General features: G+C 42.3%; 2 protein-coding genes and 1 long non-coding RNA gene across 3 annotated transcripts in view; 1 reads left to right on the top strand and 2 right to left on the bottom strand.

Moving 5' to 3' along the window:
* Positions 1–722: 722 nt before the first annotated feature.
* LOC108299419 lies at positions 723–1,862 on the bottom strand. The gene is made up of 2 exons (XR_005198936.1): positions 1,772–1,862; positions 723–1,057 (listed from the first exon to the last, which is right to left on the bottom strand). It is a non-coding gene; the product is annotated as an uncharacterized LOC108299419 (long non-coding RNA).
* The window catches only part of DYNC1LI1 (dynein cytoplasmic 1 light intermediate chain 1), a 44,666-nt gene continuing 26,534 nt past the window's right edge, over positions 1,283–19,414 (top strand). The window contains exons 1-2 of the mRNA XM_017521685.2: positions 1,283–1,582; positions 1,794–1,867. Coding sequence (XP_017377174.1) covers positions 1,437–1,582; positions 1,794–1,867 — 220 coding nt within the window. The 5' untranslated portion in view covers positions 1,283–1,436. The remainder of the gene's footprint in view (positions 1,583–1,793; positions 1,868–19,414) is intronic.
* LOC108299416 (ATP synthase subunit O, mitochondrial-like) lies at positions 13,569–14,296 on the bottom strand. Its single transcript, XM_017521686.2, has one exon. It carries the CDS (start codon positions 14,277–14,279, stop codon positions 13,638–13,640), a length of 642 nt encoding a protein of 213 aa, XP_017377175.1. The 5' UTR covers positions 14,280–14,296; the 3' UTR covers positions 13,569–13,637.

Raw genomic sequence — 19,414 nt, 5'->3', positions numbered from 1 at the left:
TTTGGGCCCATCACTTCTAGAGATTGGTCAAATACTAATGGTTTGAAAGGTAAAGAAAGTCATTGATAACAATTAACATGCGGTGAACACTTAAGATTTGCCAATCGTTTATTCTACGCCATTTTACGTGAATCATCCCGTTTAATCTTCACAACTCTAGGTCCTTTTACCTCATTTGACAGATAAGGAAACTGAGACTCACGGAGGCTAAGTAAATTGTCTAAGATTACATAGCCAGTAAACTGGTAGAGCTAGACCTGAACTCAGATTTGCCAGCTTCCAAAGCCTTCCAGACTTCTAACTGTAATGCTAATATAGAGCAAATAGTCTTTAGCTGTGGATTTTCTCACTAGCATAACAGCATTGATCAGGCCATATATTAGCAAGTGATTTTTCAAATATGAAGTGATAATGTACAAAGGCCAGACAATTTTAAGCAAATGCTTTTCCAGGTGTACTAGGATAGAGCCTTAAAACCACTGACTCTTTTTAACGTGGAGTTCAGATATTCAAATACGTTTACCCAGTAAAGTTCTCATAGAAAAGGAGTTCTTTCAGGGGTAGGATAGGTCCATCCACGTATTCCCCAGTGCCAACTGTGCTCGATGTGGTACGTGTGGAATAAATGTCTGGTGACCGGTTAGAGGACCCGAGTAGTGGGTCTTTTCAAATCTCACATGAAGGATCTCATACAAAAACATCAAGAAGAATTAAAACAAGCCCTGAGAACATTTTTTTAAAATAACAGTCTATTTCCAGGATAAACAATTACTTTGTCGCGCCGCTCCATAGGGGCTGGGAGACCCTGCTTCTGATGTGGGTCCAGGTTGAGGAACACGTCGCCACTTGAGAACGCAAAAGTCCAGAAATCCGGGACCACAGCAATACTCCAGCCCAGGGTTGCAGAGCAGCCTCTTTACCAGCCGGGCGACCCATTTCTATCTGGGCGCCTGCGAAGCGCCGGTGTGGGCGGGGGACCGCTCGCAGCCAGAACAGTGCGTGGGCCGGCAATGACAGTGCAGCAATTCCGCGCCGGCTGCGGGGTTTGGAGACCTGTCTGAAGGGTGGGAGGGGGCACTGTTTACCTGACACACCCAACCCCGCTGCTGCAGCCCAGCTGCGGATGAGCGGAAGAAAAGCGCTTCAAAACGGGGAGATCAGCCAACTTGAGATGCAGCAGAGCGGCCCGCCACCCGCCCCCAATACCCGCGCACGCGCAGCCCCTCCGCGCTGGCCAGACAGCCGCGCACGCGCAGTCAGTCCTCACTCACTCCTTCAGTCCCGGCCCAGCCCGGGGCCCCGCCCCGCCCCCGCTGGCCCCGCCCCGCTCCCGTGAGCTGAACGCCCCATATCCGGGTTCCCGCCGCCTCCACCGCTGCTGTCTCAGTCGCTTCGCACATTTAGTCTTGCCGGGAGTGGTGTGGTTCCCGACCAAGATGGCGGCAGTGGGGCGAGTCGGCTCCTTCGGTTCTTCTCCGCCAGGATTAGGCTCGACTTACACTAGCGGCCCCTTGGCCAACGAGATAGCGACGGGCAACGGTGGCGCCGCGGCGGGCGACGACGAGGACGGGCAGAACCTTTGGTAACGACCCCACCCCTCCCTCTGCCCCCGCTGGCTTTCCCGGCCTTGCGCGGACGCCTCGGGATTCCGTGCCCGCTGGAGCTCGGCGCCGGGCCCGACCACTCTGTTCCTAGCGGCCCCATCCCCGGCGCGCCGAGACCGGGTCAGTCCCTCCCGCCCTGTGGCTCCGGCCTCCAGCCCCGGCCTCACGGTGCGCCTTGCTCCCCGTTAGGTCCTGCATCCTCAGCGAGGTCTCCACCCGCTCGCGCTCCAAGCTCCCTGCGGGGAAGAACGTGCTACTGCTGGGTAAGTGTTCCCCGCCTTGCCCCGCCCCGCCTGGCCCCCAGCGGCCCGGGGTACCTTGTCCGCCGGCTAGCTCGCTGGCTCTCTTTGTGTGGACAGCCGGCCCCGCCCCGCCTCCCGACCTGTCGCGGACGGCTGGGGTGAAGGGGAACCGGAGACCCTAGACCCGGGACCTGCGGGGACCCGCCCTCCCCCAGGTTCCTCCTCCTCATTCCCGGATATTGGGTGGCCCTGTCAGCCTCCCCTGGGAAGGACAGAATTCGATCCTTCATCTGAGGGATTCTGGTGGCCTAGGGTTTATCTAGAAAATGACAGTTTTTTTTTTTTCATCACAAAAATTGGTAGCAGGAGGCTCTTTGCAAAAGCTCCAGCGCAAATGGCATGTCATTAATATTTAATAGCTGACTCTTTGTATAATTGACTGAGAAGCTAGATCTGAAACCTGGCGATAAATATTCTTGATTCAGCGTTCTCGGGTACAATGTGCTCGTGTTGCGGCTGCCTTAACTGTCACATATAATTCTGAAATTTGTAAAGGGCAGTAGAACACACCTTTCTAGTTAAGCCTCTTCAGCTAAATGGATGTAATAAGGAGAAATGGTCCAGTGTGTCAGTTCTCCTGATTGTTCTGTATCTCCTGGGTTCTCTCTGCAAGATGTGTATTCTGTTTCTTTAGTGACTCTAGTAGTGGGGAGAGAGGACTGGGGGAAAACAGTTCAAAGGTTCACATTTTTGCAGACTTAGCTCCTGAATCATTTATAGGAAAACTGTCTTCCATTTTCTTACATGTGAGATAACTGAAGTTTGGCTTATACAATGATTAAGTTTAAAAACTTTGGTATTTGGTATTGACTCAATAGCAGAGTTTTTTTTTTTTTTTAAAACATTATGTACATCTAAAAACAGGAAAGGAAACGAAGAAGTCAAATGCTACTTGATAGGCTGCATGGTTACATATGAATGTTTACATAGAAATAATTACTTTTTTTGATGGAGTGCTGCCAAGCTAGAATATATGATTATTGATATTCTTTAAAGTCACATGGAACTAGTTGACAAATTAGTTTTTACCCTGGTTTTTAATGTGATTGAAAGCACCTACTGCAGATTAGCCTGGATTGAATTACCACCTTATCGCATACAAGCCCTATGATTTTAAGCAAGTTGCTTGACATCTATACACCTCAGTTTGTTCATCTTTAAAATGGATGTTATAGAAATAATAATACATGCCTCTAGGGTTGTGGGGGGATCAGATGAGATAATGTTTGTATACTGATAATATTGGCAAGTGATAGTTTGTCACGGACTTAAACTGAATTAGAAAATATTTGTGATTAGAACTTTTTAAAAATTGAATTAGTGCCCATATAAGTGATATTAGTAGGGCAAAAATAAATTAGGGTCCAAAAGCAAAAAAAAAAAAAAAATACATACATTTTTAATTTACTAATTTAAACAAATTACTACGAATTATTAAGCTAAAATGGATTTAAGATCATATGACCTCATTGAAGCACATTCTATTTTAATTATTTTAAGACTTATTTTCAAACGCTACCATGGTAAAGGAGAGATTCAGTAGTTTTGTTCTCATTTGATACATTTCCTCCAGTTATTTCTGCACATTAGATATTGCATAGATGATTCTGTTTGTGGTAAAAGTGGCAGTTTTGTCCATTTTTTGGTATACTTAACTTGCGCTGAGATTGTGCCATGTTTTTTTTTGTTTTGTTTTGTTTTTTTAACCCTCCTTTTACACCGGGTCAGTGCTTGGTACTGAGTGTTCTTAGAGGTCCCAGCCTCCTTCATTCCTTCATATTTAGAATAGATTAAATTTCCTTTTTTATGAGCTTAATAGTTCATAAAGTTACATCTAGTATCAGGTAATAAAAGCTTGAAATTTAATATTTTTCTTTCAGTACTATTGGGATTTTCATCAGAGGAAGAAGCTAATAACTGATTTGTATACTGGTTATATAGAGTCAACTTTCTAAAATACCCCTGAAGATTTCTTAAAGACATTTTACCATCACGTATGGCAGCATTCACGCTGTGCTGGTGGAGGAAAGAAAGAAATAGGGATTGTGGTTGTCTTTGTTAGGAGTTTGAAGGTGCCAGGCAGGAGGATGCTTGGCCCTGATATATCATTCATGAATGAAAGTGATCTCTGGAATCTCTTATTTAAAAAACCAAATCTGAGTCCAGGCACGGTGGCCCACACCTGTAATCCTAGCACTTTGGCAGGCTGGGGGGTGGATGGATAGCTTGAGCTCAGGAGTTGGAGACCAGTCTAAGCAATGTGTTGAAACTCTGTCTCTACAAAAAATAAAAATATTAGCTGAGTCTCAGCTACTTGGGAGGCTGAGGTGGGGGGACAGCTTGAGCCCTGGAGGCAGAGGTTGCAGTGAGCTGAGATTGTGCCATTGCACTCCAGCCTGGGTGACAGAGTGAGACCCTGTTTCAAATAATAAATACCGTAAAAACCAAATCTGAGACTATGACAAAGCTTTACATTTTCAGAAACAACCTAGAACAGGAATGATGATACAGACCTAGGTATACATAATCCTGGTCCTGAGCACAGTGCCTGGTTTTATAGCTAGGACTTCAGTATAACTTTTTGATTTGCAGTCAGTGTGAATTAATAAAAAGTAGCTGGTCCTTTGTCAAGTCATTTAAGCCTCATCTTTCTCAACTGTAAATTAGGCTATTTGAATTTGGTGATCTCCAAAGCCTTGTCTGTTCTGACATTTTATAAATTTTCTTATTTTAATCTTGTGAGTTATTGAATATTTTTAAAGAAATATTTTAAGGCATATTGAAGTTGGGTTTATTTAGATGTGGGTCATTTAATTACACCCAGGAAAGAAATGTAAAGTTGCTATCTTGTTCCTTGAAGGTATTAGTTCATGGTAATATGTAGCCAAAGAAGTCCCACAAATGCTGAACACCATCAATAAGTATATGTGAAAGTCTTTTTTTCCCCTTCAGGAATAAAACACTATTATACTTGAGTTATTGCAAGTAGGAAACCTTAAGATACACACAGTGGAATTCAGAGATCTGTTCAGAGAAGTAAATTGTAACTGGCAAGGGAGTGTGTGGTTTTCTGTGTGAGGATTGGTTTTAAAAATAATGAGAATGTTCAGTCTAAAACGATTATGTGAGGAGCTAGGATTAAAGATCATCAAGGTTCCTTGACTTTTTGATGATTTTCAAATAATTAACATGAAATTATTTATTACTTGTTTGTTATATGTTACTCCTACTAAAAATATACCAAATATAAAGTATTTTGAGATTAAGATGGCATATTGGCATCTTATAATAGGATCTGCAAACTCTTCTGTCAAGGGCCAGATTGTAAATAGTTTAGGCTTTGTAAGTCATATGGTCTCTGTAACTACTCAGTTCTGCTCTTGTGGTTCCAAAATATGTAACTGACTGGATACTACCTTGTTTCAATAAAACTTTATTTACAAAAGCAGGCAGGGGGCCAGTGTTGGCCTGTGGCCTGAAGTTTGTGAACCTCTGTTTTAGGTTACTTATTGTATTTTATTTTTTTAGAGATGGTGTCTCGCTTTGTCACCTAGACTGTAGTACACTGGCATGATCATAACTCATTGCAGCCTTGAACTCTTGGGCTCAAGTGATCCCCTGCCTCAGCCTCCTGAGTAACTGGGAATCCAGGCATGTACCACCATGACGGGTAATTTAAAAATTTTGTTATATTTTGCTGGGTGCCGTGGCTCACGCCTGTAATCCCAGCACTTGGGAGACTGAGATGAGCGGATCACAAGGTCAGGAGATTGAGACCATCCTGGCTAACACGGTGAAACCCATTCTCTACTAAAAATACACAAAATCAGCCAAGTGTGGTGGCACATGCCTGTAGTCCCAGCTACTCAGGAGGTTGAGGCAGGAGAATCACTTGAGCGCAGGAGTGGGAGGTTACAGCTAGCCGAGATCACACCACTGCACTCCAGCCTGGGCAACAGAGCAAGCAACAAAACTTTTTAAAAAAAAAAAAAAAAAAAAAAAACTGTTACATTTTTCTGGAGATAGGGTTTTACTATGTTGTCCAGGCTGGTCTTGAACTCCTGGGCTAAGGTGACCCTCCCACCTCAGTCTCCTGAATCATTGGGATTATAGGTGTGACCCACAGTGCCTGGCTATGTTAGGTGATTATTGGCATCAGTTTTATCAGTAAGCACAGATGCCAGTTAATAGAGGTTTCTGGTTAATGGGATATGGTGTTTAGCACATTAATAGGTGCCTAGTGAATTTATGTGTTGAACAAATGATGAACAGCCTTAAAGTAGCATTGTTATTCCAGTTAGGTATAGTTTGAGCACAGGTTTAAGAATTGTTAAGAGGACTCATATAATATTTCCCCCAGTGCTACTGTCAAAAGCAGAAAACAGAACTGGAAAATCACAGATATAGGGTGGTAGAGCAGTAATTCAGCTGGTGTGAAATCCATGTGAGAGAGAATGTCAGCAAAAGCACTTCGAAAATATAAACTAGAAAGGAGTCTTGAAATGGGAAAAGAAAAGTCCAAAATTCAGCATGGGACTCTGCCATAGCCAGGCGTGGTGGCTCAGGCCTATAATTCCGGCACTTGGGGAGGCTGAGACAGGCAGATCACTTGAGGTCAGAAGTTTGAGACTGGCCTAGCCAGCATGGTGAAACCCTGTTTCTACTACAAATAGAAAAATTAGCCAGGTGTGGTGGGCGCCTGTAGTAATCCTAGCTATTTCAGAGGCTGAGGCAGGGAGAATTGTTTGAACCCAGGAGGTAGAGGTTGCAGTGAGCCTATATCGCGCCACTGCACTTCAGCCTGGGTGGCAGCGCAAGACTCGATCCCCAAAAAAAAAGTGACCATGAACTAACCTTTCTGGGCCTTCTTTGCATTATGTGTAGAATCAGGAGAGTGGTTATTAGATCCCACAGATTACCGTTTTATTCTTTTTTTCACCAAACATTTATTAGAGACATGTCATTTCTAAAATGCTTTGCTGAGTCATCTGGGGCAAACAGAATGACTAAGACTCAGATTCTGCTCTCCAGGAGCTTATAAACTCCTGTGGGGAGAAGACTCAAAGTAGTAAAGACCAAGTATGTCAGTATGAAATAATCGCTAAATAGGTCACGAAAGATTTTGTGGAAAAGGTGGCATCTGAGTACAATTTTGCTAAGTAGAGTCGGGAGGAGAACAACCTGTGAAAAGGGCCTAAAGCCCAGAGAAAAGGGCCAAGGCAGTTGAGGTATGGTAGAAGGCGTCCTGAAGAAAGCCGCGGGATCTGAGTCCCTATCCTTTAAGCTGTGGAGTTGTGGACAAATGAGAACCTCCTGACCTGTAAACTGAGATTTCATACTTCATGGGATTAAAAGAACCAAAAGAAACTATGTCTAAAACACCTTCCTCTCAAGATTGGAAATCACTCTTTTAAATTACGAAAGTAATGCATGTTTCTTGCCAGAGAAAGAAAAAAAAAGTAAGAAGATAAGAAAGTGAAAATAGCCATGCTCAGTGGCTCGCGCCTGCAATCCCAGCACTTTGTTAGGCTGAGGCGGGGGCATGGCTTGAGGCCAGCCCGGGTAATACAGCAAGACTCTGCCTGTACAGAAACAATTAAAAAAAAAAAAATAGCTGGTGTGGTGGCACATGTCTGTTGTCCCAGCTACTCAGGAGGCTGAGGTGGAAGGTTCATTTGAGCCCAGGAGTTCAAGGTTGTAGTGAGCTGTGATCACACCACTCCACTCCAGCCTGGGTGACAGAGCGGAACTGTGTCTCAAAAGAAAGAAAGATAATAAAAATAATGCATGATCCTACCACCTAGAGGTAAGTGTTCATTTTTTTCTTATTTATTTATTTTTTAATTTTAGAGACAGAGTCTTGCTCTGTTGCCCAGGCTGGAGTACGATAGTGTGATCACAGCTCACCCTAGCCTCCAATTCCTGGACTCAGGTGATTTTCCTGCCTCAGCCTCCCAAGTAGCTGGAAATACAGGCGCACACCACCATACCTGGCTAGTTACTTTTTGGAGAAATGGGAAGCTTACTATGTTACCCAGCCTGGTCTCAAACTCCTGTGCTCAAGTGATCCTCTGGTCTTGGCCTCAAAGCTCTAGGGTTATGTATATGAGCATCTGTTAACACACCAGGCTGTGTTCATTTTCTCTATGTGTATATTTTTTTATTAAACTCATCCTTTGTATTACTCTTTTGTAATCCGATTTTTAACTTCATGTACCATGGTCCACTTCATGTAACATGGGTTTTTATTTATTTTTTCATGTTAACAGATACGGCTTTATCTCTTTTGTTGATTGAATAGTATATTTAGCTATACGATAATTATAATGGATTGGTAGACAGATTATTATTGTTATACCTCGTTTTCCACTTGCCCAGTATTTTCTTTGGGATAAGTTCCTAGAAGGGGAATTGTTAGGTCTTTTAAATCTTTCTACATTAGTATTGTCAGTCATCTAGGAAAGTTGTACTATTTTACATTTCTGCCATCAGTATGTGAGAATACTTGTTTGTCTAGCACCGTTGCCAACACTGTTATTCATTTTCATCTTTGGCTATCTGATAGGTTAAAAATTTGCATCTTATTGAAGAAATAATTAAATTATAGAATACATACCATATTTGTTGATTAAGAACCATAGCTTTAGAGTGACTTTGACCTCCTAGGGTATGGGAACTATTAATAACCATTGTGATCAAACACTGTGATTAGCATTTATTGGTCTTGGTAAATATTTATTGGATTAAACTTAATGATTTTTAATTCATATCCAGACAGCCTGTGGAGTAAGGAAAATGATTAAGGATAAGGTCTGTTGTTTTAATAACATGTGAATTGCTGAATGATGAATCCAAATATAAGGCTTTGGCTAGCTGTGGGGATGGGAACTATCATGTATTGTGTCTGTTACTTGTGTTGAGTGTTCTGCTAGGTGCCGTATTATGTAGCATGTTTACTGTTTTACAGGAAAGGGTTTTGAGCCCCAGATTACACAACTGATCTGGAATTCATTTTATTTATTTTTTGAGACGGAGTCTTGCTGTGTTGCCCAGGCTGGAGTGCAATGGTGTGATCTTGGCTCACTGCAACCTCTGCCTCTCTGGTTAAAGAGATTCTCCTGTCTCAGACTCCAGAGTAGCTGAGACTACAGGCACGTGCTACCATGCTTGGCTCATTTTTGTATTTTTAGTAGAGACAGGGTTTTGCCATGTTGGCCAGGCTGGTCTTAAACTCCTTACCTTGGGTGATCCGCCTGCCTCAGCCTCCCAAAGTGCTGGGATTACAGGCGTGAGCCACTGCACCCAGCCTTGAGCTGGAATTGAACATTGGGTTTGTCTTTCTGCTCTACAGGCATTCCTTGACATGTTGGAGGGATATAGTAATGAATAGGCATGCATAAATGTTACTTACAGTCAACTGCGTCTATGTCCTATGTGTGGTTAATAGTCTCTCCCTACTCTTGTCTACCAGTGTGAGGGAGGAAGATGCTCTCTGGGAGATGGGGAGCGGACCAAAAGCCCTTCACCCTACCCGGGTCCTCCAGATAACCTGTGGAAGGAAGACCGTGCAGAAGATCCATGCCACAAGTAGTTCACTGAAGAACCCTCATGGCTCTTGTCACCAGAGCTTTCAGATAAAATAGGATAATTTATGTCATATAAGGCCAAATCAAAAATGCCAGCTTTACAATGTTGATAATCTCAGTTGGATAAGGAAGGAATATGGCAGTTTAGAATTCTCTGTCTCCTGATGATCGTGATGCTGGGGACCATGTCAAACAGTGGCATGCATAGTTGGGAAGTGTTCAAGATAGCTATTATCATTAATGTATTATGTGTACTTCGCTGTTTGGCTTTGACTACTCATTTTTCATGATTTCTGTTTTTGTTATATTTTTTAAACTGCTGATATAAAAGAGTTGGGCTGGGCATGGTGGCATAATCCCAGCATTTTTGGAGGCCAGTGTGGACAGATCACTTGAACTCAGGACTTTGAGACCAGCCTGGGCAGCATGGTGAAATCCCACTCTACAAAAAATATATAAATCAACCGGGCATATTGGTTGTACCTGTAGTCTCAGCTACTCAGGAGGCTGATGTGGGAGGATCACCTGAGACTGGGAGACTGAGGCTGCAGTGAGCTGAAATCTTGCCACTGTACTTTAGCCTGGGCAAGAGAGTGAGAACCTGTCTAAAAATAAAAAATAATAAAAAAAAAAAAGATGTTAAGGAGTTTTATTCTAGTGTATTACTGATCAAGAAGTAATGGATGAATCTGGACACAGTGGCATGCACCTGTAGTGCCAGTTACTCGGGAAATTCAGGCGGGGGGATTGCTGGAGCCCGGAAGTTCAAGACTAGCCTGGGCAACATAGCAAGACCCTGTCTTTAAAAAGAGGAAGAAGGAGGAGTAGTAACAGATGATAATAGTAATAGCATTTTAAATCTATCGCTATAGAGGTGGTCTGATGCTACTCTCCTCCATTTAGAAGTTGGAATTTATGACCAGGTTTACACAACCAATAATGACAGTGTTGCAGTTAGAAATCACATTTCTAAGTCTTCATATTTCTGATTTGTTGTCAATACAGAGTTGATGGAGATTCACTCTATTGTTGAGTTAGAGATCCGACAGGGAGATACAATAGTATCATGAGTACACCTTTATCCCTGTACTGTTTTGGTGACCATGTGTGGAATTTGAGGAGATTTTCTTGTTTTTACATTTTTAAAGAGTTGGGGGAATAAAAACAAAAATGTGTGACAGAGACCTGTGTGGCCTGAGAAGCTTAAAATATTTACCGTCTACCCCTTTGCAGAAAAAGTTGTCCAGCACCTGTATGTGAACATGAAGATAGCTTTATTATAATAGTATTGCTTTTGTGAAATTTTTGTTGTTATTTGAGACAGGGTCTTGCTCTGTTGCCCAAGCTGGAGAGCAGTGGTGCAATCACGACTCACTACAGCTCAACTTCCCGGGCTCAGGTGATCCTCCCTCCTCAGCCTCCTGAGTAGCTGGGGCTACAGGCGTGTGTCACCATCCCTGACTATTTTATTTATTTATTTTTTGTAGAGATAGGGTTTTGCCGTGTTGCTCAGGCTGTAATGAAATTTTTTTTTTTAATATATCCCCTCTTTAAGGAAATCTAGTACATAAAAATGCAAATTTAGTTAAAATATTTAGAAAATAATTTTAGCATCACCTAAAGGGTTCTTTATGAAGTTTTCATCCTGTCTGTTTGAACGGGAATGCTCTACTTGTATAATTGTGTGTTTACAGATCATTAACTATTTGGCTGGCAGTCTTGAAGCTGATGCTTCTGTTTCACTGCCAGCTGAAGGCCAAAGAACTGAAGATAGGTAGATGGATTCTTTCAAGCACTGTTTGAAGCCCCTTTTCTGTACTTGCCATTTTAAAGGTATATTAATTGTGCAGAATAAGGCATTTTTTTTGGTTTTATTTTACTGGAACTCTTAGGTGTATTGTGTTTTCCAAATAACTTATAATTTAGTGACTTAATTTTTTGAATTGTTTGCCATTAGTAATGATTTTTATTTTATTTTTATTTATTTTTTTTTCTCGTTTCAAGTTTTAATCAAAGCTTGTATATAAGATTACTTTATTCCTGCATCTTCTCAATTGTTTCTTCCTTGTATTTGCCCTTTTCCTTTCCTACTTGGCGAGATTTGGCTTTCCGTTCAAGGATCTTTTTGTGGTCTTTGTCCAGTTTTAGCCTAGTGATAACCACCTTGCTGGGATGAATGCCTACATGGACAGTTGTGCCATTAGCCTTTTCCCGCTGCACCCGTTCAATGTATATTACGTATTTCTTCCTGTAAACCTGGACTACTTTGCCAATCTGCTGACCTTCATAGTGTTCTCGTACAACCTGAACTTCTTCATCCTTTCGGATGGGCACGGATTGCACGTTGTACTTCTGTCTTAGCTCTTTGGAAAGAGGGGAGGACATAATCTTCCTGCGAATATGGGAAGGTGCATTGAAATGCCTTTTGCGATTCTTGCTTCAGTCGGAAGTCACAAAGGGATTGAAGTTCATTTTGGTTGGCCGACGGGAGAGTCTCGGGGCCCCTGAGGTCGGAAGCCACCATGCCCAAGAACGGATGGCTGTGGATTACACCCACTTGCCCGCCGACTGCTTACCCTAGTAATTATTTTTAAATGTATCAATGTCAAAGGACAGGCATCCTGAATTTTAACATTTTTTATCCTTCTAATTGTATAGGTGAACAGAGAGAGGAGGGCTTGGTGGACCTTTTAGCATCTTCAAACATGTCCAGCTTGGCTGTGGCAAGGCAGCTAGGGAACACTGGGTCCAATGGCTAGAAAGAGTTTTCCAGTCGGGCGCGGTGGCGCACACCTATAATCCCAGCACTTTGGGAGGCCGAGGTGGGTGGATCACGAGGTCAAGAGATCGAGACCATACTGGTCGACATGGTGAAACCCCGTCACTACTAAAAATACAAAAAAATTAGCTGGGCATGGTGGCGCACGCCTGTAGTCCCAGCTACTTGGGAGGCTGAGGCAGGAGAATTGCTTGAACCCAGGAAGTGGAGTTTGTGGTGAGCTGAGATGGCGCCATTGCACTCCAGCCTGGGTAACAAGAGCGAAACTCTGTCTCAAAAAAAAAAGAAAGAGTTTTCCTAAGTTTAATTAAGGAGGAATGTATTATAAGCTTACACTGTTAACTGATCTGTTATTGATGAGAGGTGGCCACTTGAGTTTTATAGATATGAGTATGAATGATTTTAATAGATTGTGGTAAAGGGCCAGGACAAGCAGTTACAGATGAGTATGGTATGAAAATAGAGAGTGTGGTTGGAATTAAGAAATATGAAGGTTTGGGCCAGATGTCCTGGCTCATGATTGTAATTACAGCACTTTGGGAGATCGAAATGAGAGGAATGCTTGAGTTCAAGACCAGCCTGGTCGACATAGGGAGGCCCCATCTCTACAAAAAAGTGAAAAAATTAGCCAGGCATGGTGGCGCACACCTGTAGTCCTGATTCCCTAAGCTGAGGTGGGGGGATTGCTTGAGCCTAGGAGGTTGAGGCTGCAGTGAGCTATAATTGTACCACTGTACTCCAGCTTGGGTGACAGAGTGAGACCCTGTCTCAAAACGAAACAAACAAACCCGACAAAACAACAAAAAGAATATGAAGGTTGGTGACAGATCTATACTATATAAGATATGGTTTCTGTTTTTGGTGAGCAGTCAATCTCCTTAAAGAAAACAAAGACTTTATACCTTGCTGACTGTTAGGAGAACCTGCCTGAAGCCTATTTGTTGAATGAGGGAGACAGACTTGACACACTTACAGACTGCTGGAGGAAACTCACATATAAGATGACCCCCTGCAGTACAGTGTGCTATTCAGAGCACAGAGAGGGCACTTAACCAAACTTGTGTAGTCAAAGAAAGCTTCCTAGAGATAAAGAAAAGATAGGGTTCTCCCAGGTGAGGGGAAGGGAAGAATATTCCAGAGAGAAGTGATGGCACATGTGAAGGTGTAGAGTTGGGAGAGAACGAGGCCTCTGACTAGAAGTTGCTGAAAGATACTGTGTGTCTACAGCCTAGCATGTTGGTGGGGGACATTGTGAGAGATGGGCAGGAAAGGTAAGAATGTTGGCCTTTCTTTGTTGTTGTTCTGGGAGCTTTTTATTGTTGCTCCAAGTTTAAGAATTTTCACTGACAGCAGAAGACCAACACTTTCAGATAACCTTCCGCATAGCCTTGCTCAGCTTCTGAATCTTGGTCTTGGCAGACATGTCAACGTATTTCTCTCCAGTACGCACAATCATTCCACCCATGATTGATGGATCAGTCTTAACCTCCAATTTCAATATCTGGCCTTGACTTAGGAAGCTCTTCAGGACTGTTTTTAATTCAGAGTGTGTGGCTTCTTCTAAAGGAGATGCAGTGGTCACTGTGCAAGGAACCTGTCCGCGGTGGACACTCATCATGGTAGAAAAGGCAGAACCAACTCCTTGAGTATTACTTAAGCGACCATTTTCAGCAAACAAATTGATCAGGTTGGTCGTGAGGGGAGAGAACCTCTCTTTTGCTATGATGTCACTTAGGCTTTTCACTTTAACAGAATGCTTCACGTAGAGATTCAAAACAGAAGCAGCCACTTTGGGTTCCTTCAGGATTTGTGCCACTCTCAACAACTCCTTTTCTACTTGCTCCAGCTTTTTCTGTTTCGATGCAGCAGAATAAAGAGCCGTGGCATAGCGACCTTCAACACCATATACCTGAACAGGAGGCCTCACAAGCTTGGCAAATGGTCTGACCACAGCTGTACTGAAGTATCGCACCTGCCAGGAGAGCCTGGACACTGCTAGGGGGGCCATCTTCTCTCAAATGTTGGCCTTTACACTTTGCCCTTTTGTAAGAACAGTAGGAAAACCCTAACGGGTTTCTTCTCACATCTTATGAAAATTCCAAACATAGAGAAAAGCTGATACTCATGTATTACAGTTAATACTCACGTATCTCAACCTAGATTTTGCCATTAACATTTAACTATATTTGCTTTATCACATGTGTCCTACTCTATTACGCATTTTTTTAAAAATGCATTTCAAAGTAAGTTGCAGATAGTAGTACATTTTCCTCTAAATACTTCAGCATGCATAGCATTAACTAGAATGCCCTGAAGGGTCTTAAGAGGGAGAGTGGCATAATGAGATTGGTTCAGGAAGATCACTCAGCTGCAGAATGGAAATGGATTGGAGGGTGGTATACACTGAAGGCTCACTTTTAAGTGGTATGTTAATAGAGTGAGGAGAAGAGAACTGGGAGAAGGCCGTGTGTTAACAAGCTTTGTGCTTAAAGACACAAAAAAAGAGAAAAACAGTCTAACAAATAATATGACTGGGAAAAAGAAAAAGAAAAAAAAAAGTAAAAAAAGAAACAAACAATAATATGATTGGGAGATGTATATAACCCTAGAACAACCTCAGATCAGATTCCTGGAAATAGGAGATTTAAAAAATGGAATTTTGTTTACAGAATCTTTGTCATTAGCTTTTTAGATCTTTTATGAAACCGATCTGTTTTCAAATGTCCACATTTGTCATCAAGATAAATCATGCCAGATTGCATTTAGGCGTAAAGAAAGTGAAAGCTGCATAATCCCTTGAGGGGTCTTATGAGGATTTCGAATTGAAGCTTAAGATGTGTGAAAAGAAAAGAAGAGATGGGTTTAAAATGTTTATAAAATATGAATGTTCAATTTTCTTTTTTTTTTTTTTTTTTTTTGAGACGGAGTTTCACTCATGTTACCCAGGCTGGAGTGCAATGGCGCGACCTTGGCTCACCGCAACCTCCGCCTCCTGGGTTCAGGCAATTCTCCTGCCTCAGCCTCCCGAGTAGCCAGGACTACAGGCACGTGCCACCATGCCCAGCTAATTTTTTGTATTTTTAGTAGAGACGGGGTTTCACCATGTTGACCAGGATGGTCTCGATCTCTTGACCTCGTGATCCACCCGCCTCGGCCTCCCAAAGTGCTGGGATTACAGGCTTGAGCCACCGCACCCGGCCTCAATTTTCAATTACTAGGGCCTGATGAGGTGGCTCAAGCCATTATCCTAGCCCTTTGGGAGGCCAAAACAAGGGCAGATCACTTGAGGCCAGGAGTTCAAGATCAGCCTGGGCAACTTGGTGAAACCCTGTGTTTACTAAAAATCCAAAAATTAGCCAGGCATGGTGGTGTACACCTGTATTCCCAGCTACTTGAAAGTCTGAGGCAGGGGAATCACTTAAACCTGGGAAGCAGAGGTTACAGTGAGCCAAGATTGCATGATTGCACTCCAGCCTGGGTGACAAAAAAAAGTTTAAAAAGCCGGGTGCGGTGGCTCACACTTATAATCCCAGCACTTTGGGAGGCCGAAGTGGGCTGATCACAAGGTCAGGAGTTCGAGACTAGCCTGACCAGATGGTGACACACCATCTCTACTAAAAATACAAAAATTAGCCAGGCATGGTGGCGCCCCTGTAATCCCAGCTACTCAGGAGGCTGAGGCAGGAGACTCGCTTAAACCCGGGAGGTGAAGGTTGCAGTGAGCTGAGATCATGCCACTGCACTCTAGCCTGGGTGACAGAGTGAGACTCCATCTCACACACACCAAAAATTCCATTACCAAATGTTATTAAAGTTGATAAATGAGAGAGGAGGAAGAGTGGTTGATAGAAATTTTGCTCCCAGAAAGATTCTGTTTCAATAAACAATGCTTCCTGAAATGTTTTAAGAACCTTCTCTCTGCCAAGCACTGTGTAAGGTGGTCAGAACATTCTTGGGAATAAGTTTTTGTTTTTGCCTCATTCTTCTATTTACCCTAAGAGTTAAGGGGAGTCGTACCCTTGCAGAGGTTGACTTGGATCCTCTTAGGAGGCATGGATTATTCCATGCTACCGCCAATCTTTGTGACTGTAGCCTTGGCCTCAGTTTCCTCATTTGTAAGAAGAGGAGATTTCATTATAGTTCCTTATAGCCCCAAAATTCTGTGTTTATGAAGTGTTATTTATCCTCAATGTGACCGTTTCTAATTTGTTACAAGAAGTGAGAAGTTTTGAAATCACAGGGTAGGGAAATAATCTCAAACTACCACGTTTAACATATTACATGTATTTGACCATATGCTCTTTCCTTTTTCAAATTTTATGTTGTAAAGTTTATGTTAAAACAGATCTACCTAGTACTGAATGTTAGGAGGAATAGCTGTCATTATTTAAAATTCCAGCAGAGAAGAAATTATCAGCATAGTAAAACGTACTTCTGGTACTTCGAGTTAGAATCAGAAGGCTAGGAACATGCCTACCTGTCACTCAGAGGAAGTCCACAAAGAAGAATGCATTAACTCATTTTTCTTTCTCTTCTGAAAATAGCAGTGACTCTTGGAAGTGGAGATAACTTTTTTCTTCAGTGAATCATGATGTAAAAAATAATAAACAGTCTTGTTTTAATGGTCTCTAAAGACAGCAGCGTTGGTGAGTGTTAGAGTGTGCCTTGGCATTAAATTCCTCTGTTATTTCCCACCTGTGTGAACTTGAATAAGGTACTTAACTGAGCCTCAGTATCCTACCTGCCAGATGGGAGCTAATCATAGATAGCTGGTGAAAGAGGATGGTGTTTCTGAAGTTACAGCCAGGCAGTCTTCTCTGACTTCTATATCTTCCTCTTCTCTCTGCCAGCTCCCAATCAAAACAACCTTTGAGTATAGTTGTCTCTGACTCTATACCTTAGATCGGAACTACCTCATTTTTTTTTTTTTGCTAGGACTCCAATAATAGACTATTGTCTGTTCTCTTTACTCCTTAACTTACTCTTGTCAGTCATTCTTCCACATGTTTCCATGGCAGTCTTTCTTTTTTTTTTTTTTTTTTTCGGAGTTTCACTCATGTTACCCAGGTTGGAGTGCAATGGCGCGATCTTGGCTCACGGCAACCTCCGCCTCCTGGGTTCAGGCAATTCTCCTGCCTCAGCCTCCTGCGTAGCTGGGATTACAGGCACGCGCCACCATGCCCAGCTAATGTTTTGTATTTTTAGTAGAGACGGGGTTTCACCATGTTGACCAGGATGGTCTCGATCGCTTGACCTCGTGATCCACCCGCCTCGGCCTCCCAAAGTGCTGGGATTACAGGCGTGAGCCACCGTGCCCGGCCCCAAAATTTTTTAAAAATTTAAAAAACAAGCCAGGCGCGGTGGCTCACGCCTGTAATCCCAGCAGTTTGGGAGGTTGAGGCAGGCGGATCACCTGAGGTCAGAAGTTCGAGACCAGCCTGACCAATATGGTGAAACCCCATCTTTAAAAAAATTAAAAAAAAAAACAAGAAAAAATTTAAAAAACAAATAGAGATGGGTGTGGCCTCTGTACCAGCAGTGTCAGCATCTCTGGAAACTTGTTAGACATGCAGATTCTTAGGCCCAACTCCCTATTTACTGGATTAGAAACTAAGGGGATGGGGCCCAGTAATCTGTGTTTTTAACAAACTTCTCAGGTGATTCTGATACCGTATAACAAGTCTTGCAGGTGATTCTGATAGTTCTAATAGTTAGAAAACTATTCATTAGTCCAGTGAAATGAGTGATTGACAACATTCACAGAGAGGAATAAACTCTGATCTCATGATAAGTGAAGGAGAACCCTTCCACTTGTGTTCAGTCTTTAGAAAAAAGAAACAGCCATGCGCTGGTGATGGCTGCAAGAATTTAAAATAGTGAGCATATGATTGACAGTGTTTTTGATATCATGAACTCAGGCTCAAAATCTGCTCTGAATCTACTAACTAATCTCTAACTTAGTTTAGAGATTAAACTAAAAGGAAGACACAAGCTTGTTATTTTAAAAATTACCCATAAGATCACCACCAGAGATAACCAAATTATCAATGATTATTTCTAGGTAATACTGTGGTTTCTATTTCTTTGCTTATGTTTGAGATTTTCTGCAGCTGTGTATTTTTTTTCTGAAACCTTTATATTTAAGTAATTTGAAATATTAATATTTTAAGAAATATGTTAAACTCAGCTGAAGTTTTTACCCTTATGAAGATGCCTTTTCACGTTTTCAAAACTGACAGAATTTGTGTGTATTGTGTACAGTATGTTTTGAAATATATGTACATTGTGGAATGGCTCAATCAAGCTAGTGTTTTTTCATTTTCTTAACATTTAAAGTGGGAATTAAAGAAATGAGACAAATCCTGGGTCACATTAAATATAGTTTTGCTTAATACTGCTTATTTTTATGGATCTATGTATGCTTTACAAAATAGTGAACAATGTGTTGTTCAATAAGCTTCTGTTACAGGCTGGGCACTAGGTTTTTATTTATAGTGCAAAACATTGTTTTTGTAGGATAATTCAAATTAAATTGATATAATTTTAACTTAAAGGATTTCTTTCAGGAAAATAGCCTGTCATAAGAGTAAAAAATTTAGGCTGGGTGTGGTAGCTCACGCCTGTAATCCCAGCCCTTCGGGAAGCCAAGGTGAGCAGATCACAGGGTCAGGAGTTCGAGACCAACCTGACCAACATGATGAAACCCCCAACTCTACTGAAAAAACACAAAAATTAGCTGGGCGTGGTGGTGCGCTCCTGTAATCCCACTTACTCAGGAGGCTGAGGCTGGAGAATCGCTGGAACCCGAGAGGCAGAGGTTGCAGTGAGCTAAGATCATACCACTGCACTCCAGCCTGGGGAACAGAGCGAGACTCCATCTCAAAAAAAAAAAACTTCAAAAAAATCTTGGTTTTTTTGTTTTGTTTTGTTTTCAGTTCTAGAACAGACTCAGACTCCTTTTGAAAAAAGGTTTCGTAGATCTCCTCACATGGTGATTTAAATTATTATTATTATTATTTTTATTATTATTATTATTATTTGAGACGGAGTTTCGCTCTTGTTGCCCAGGCTGGAGTGCAATGGCGCGATCTCGGCTCACCGCAACCTCCACCTCCTGGGTTCAGGCAATTCTCCTGCCTCAGC

This window comes from Cebus imitator, unplaced genomic scaffold (genome assembly GCF_001604975.1).
Source record: "Cebus imitator isolate Cc_AM_T3 unplaced genomic scaffold, Cebus_imitator-1.0 Scaffold21, whole genome shotgun sequence".
Lineage (NCBI taxonomy): Eukaryota > Metazoa > Chordata > Mammalia > Primates > Cebidae > Cebus > Cebus imitator.
Note: the sequence above shows the minus strand (reverse complement) of the source record. Positions and strands in the feature narration are given on the sequence as shown.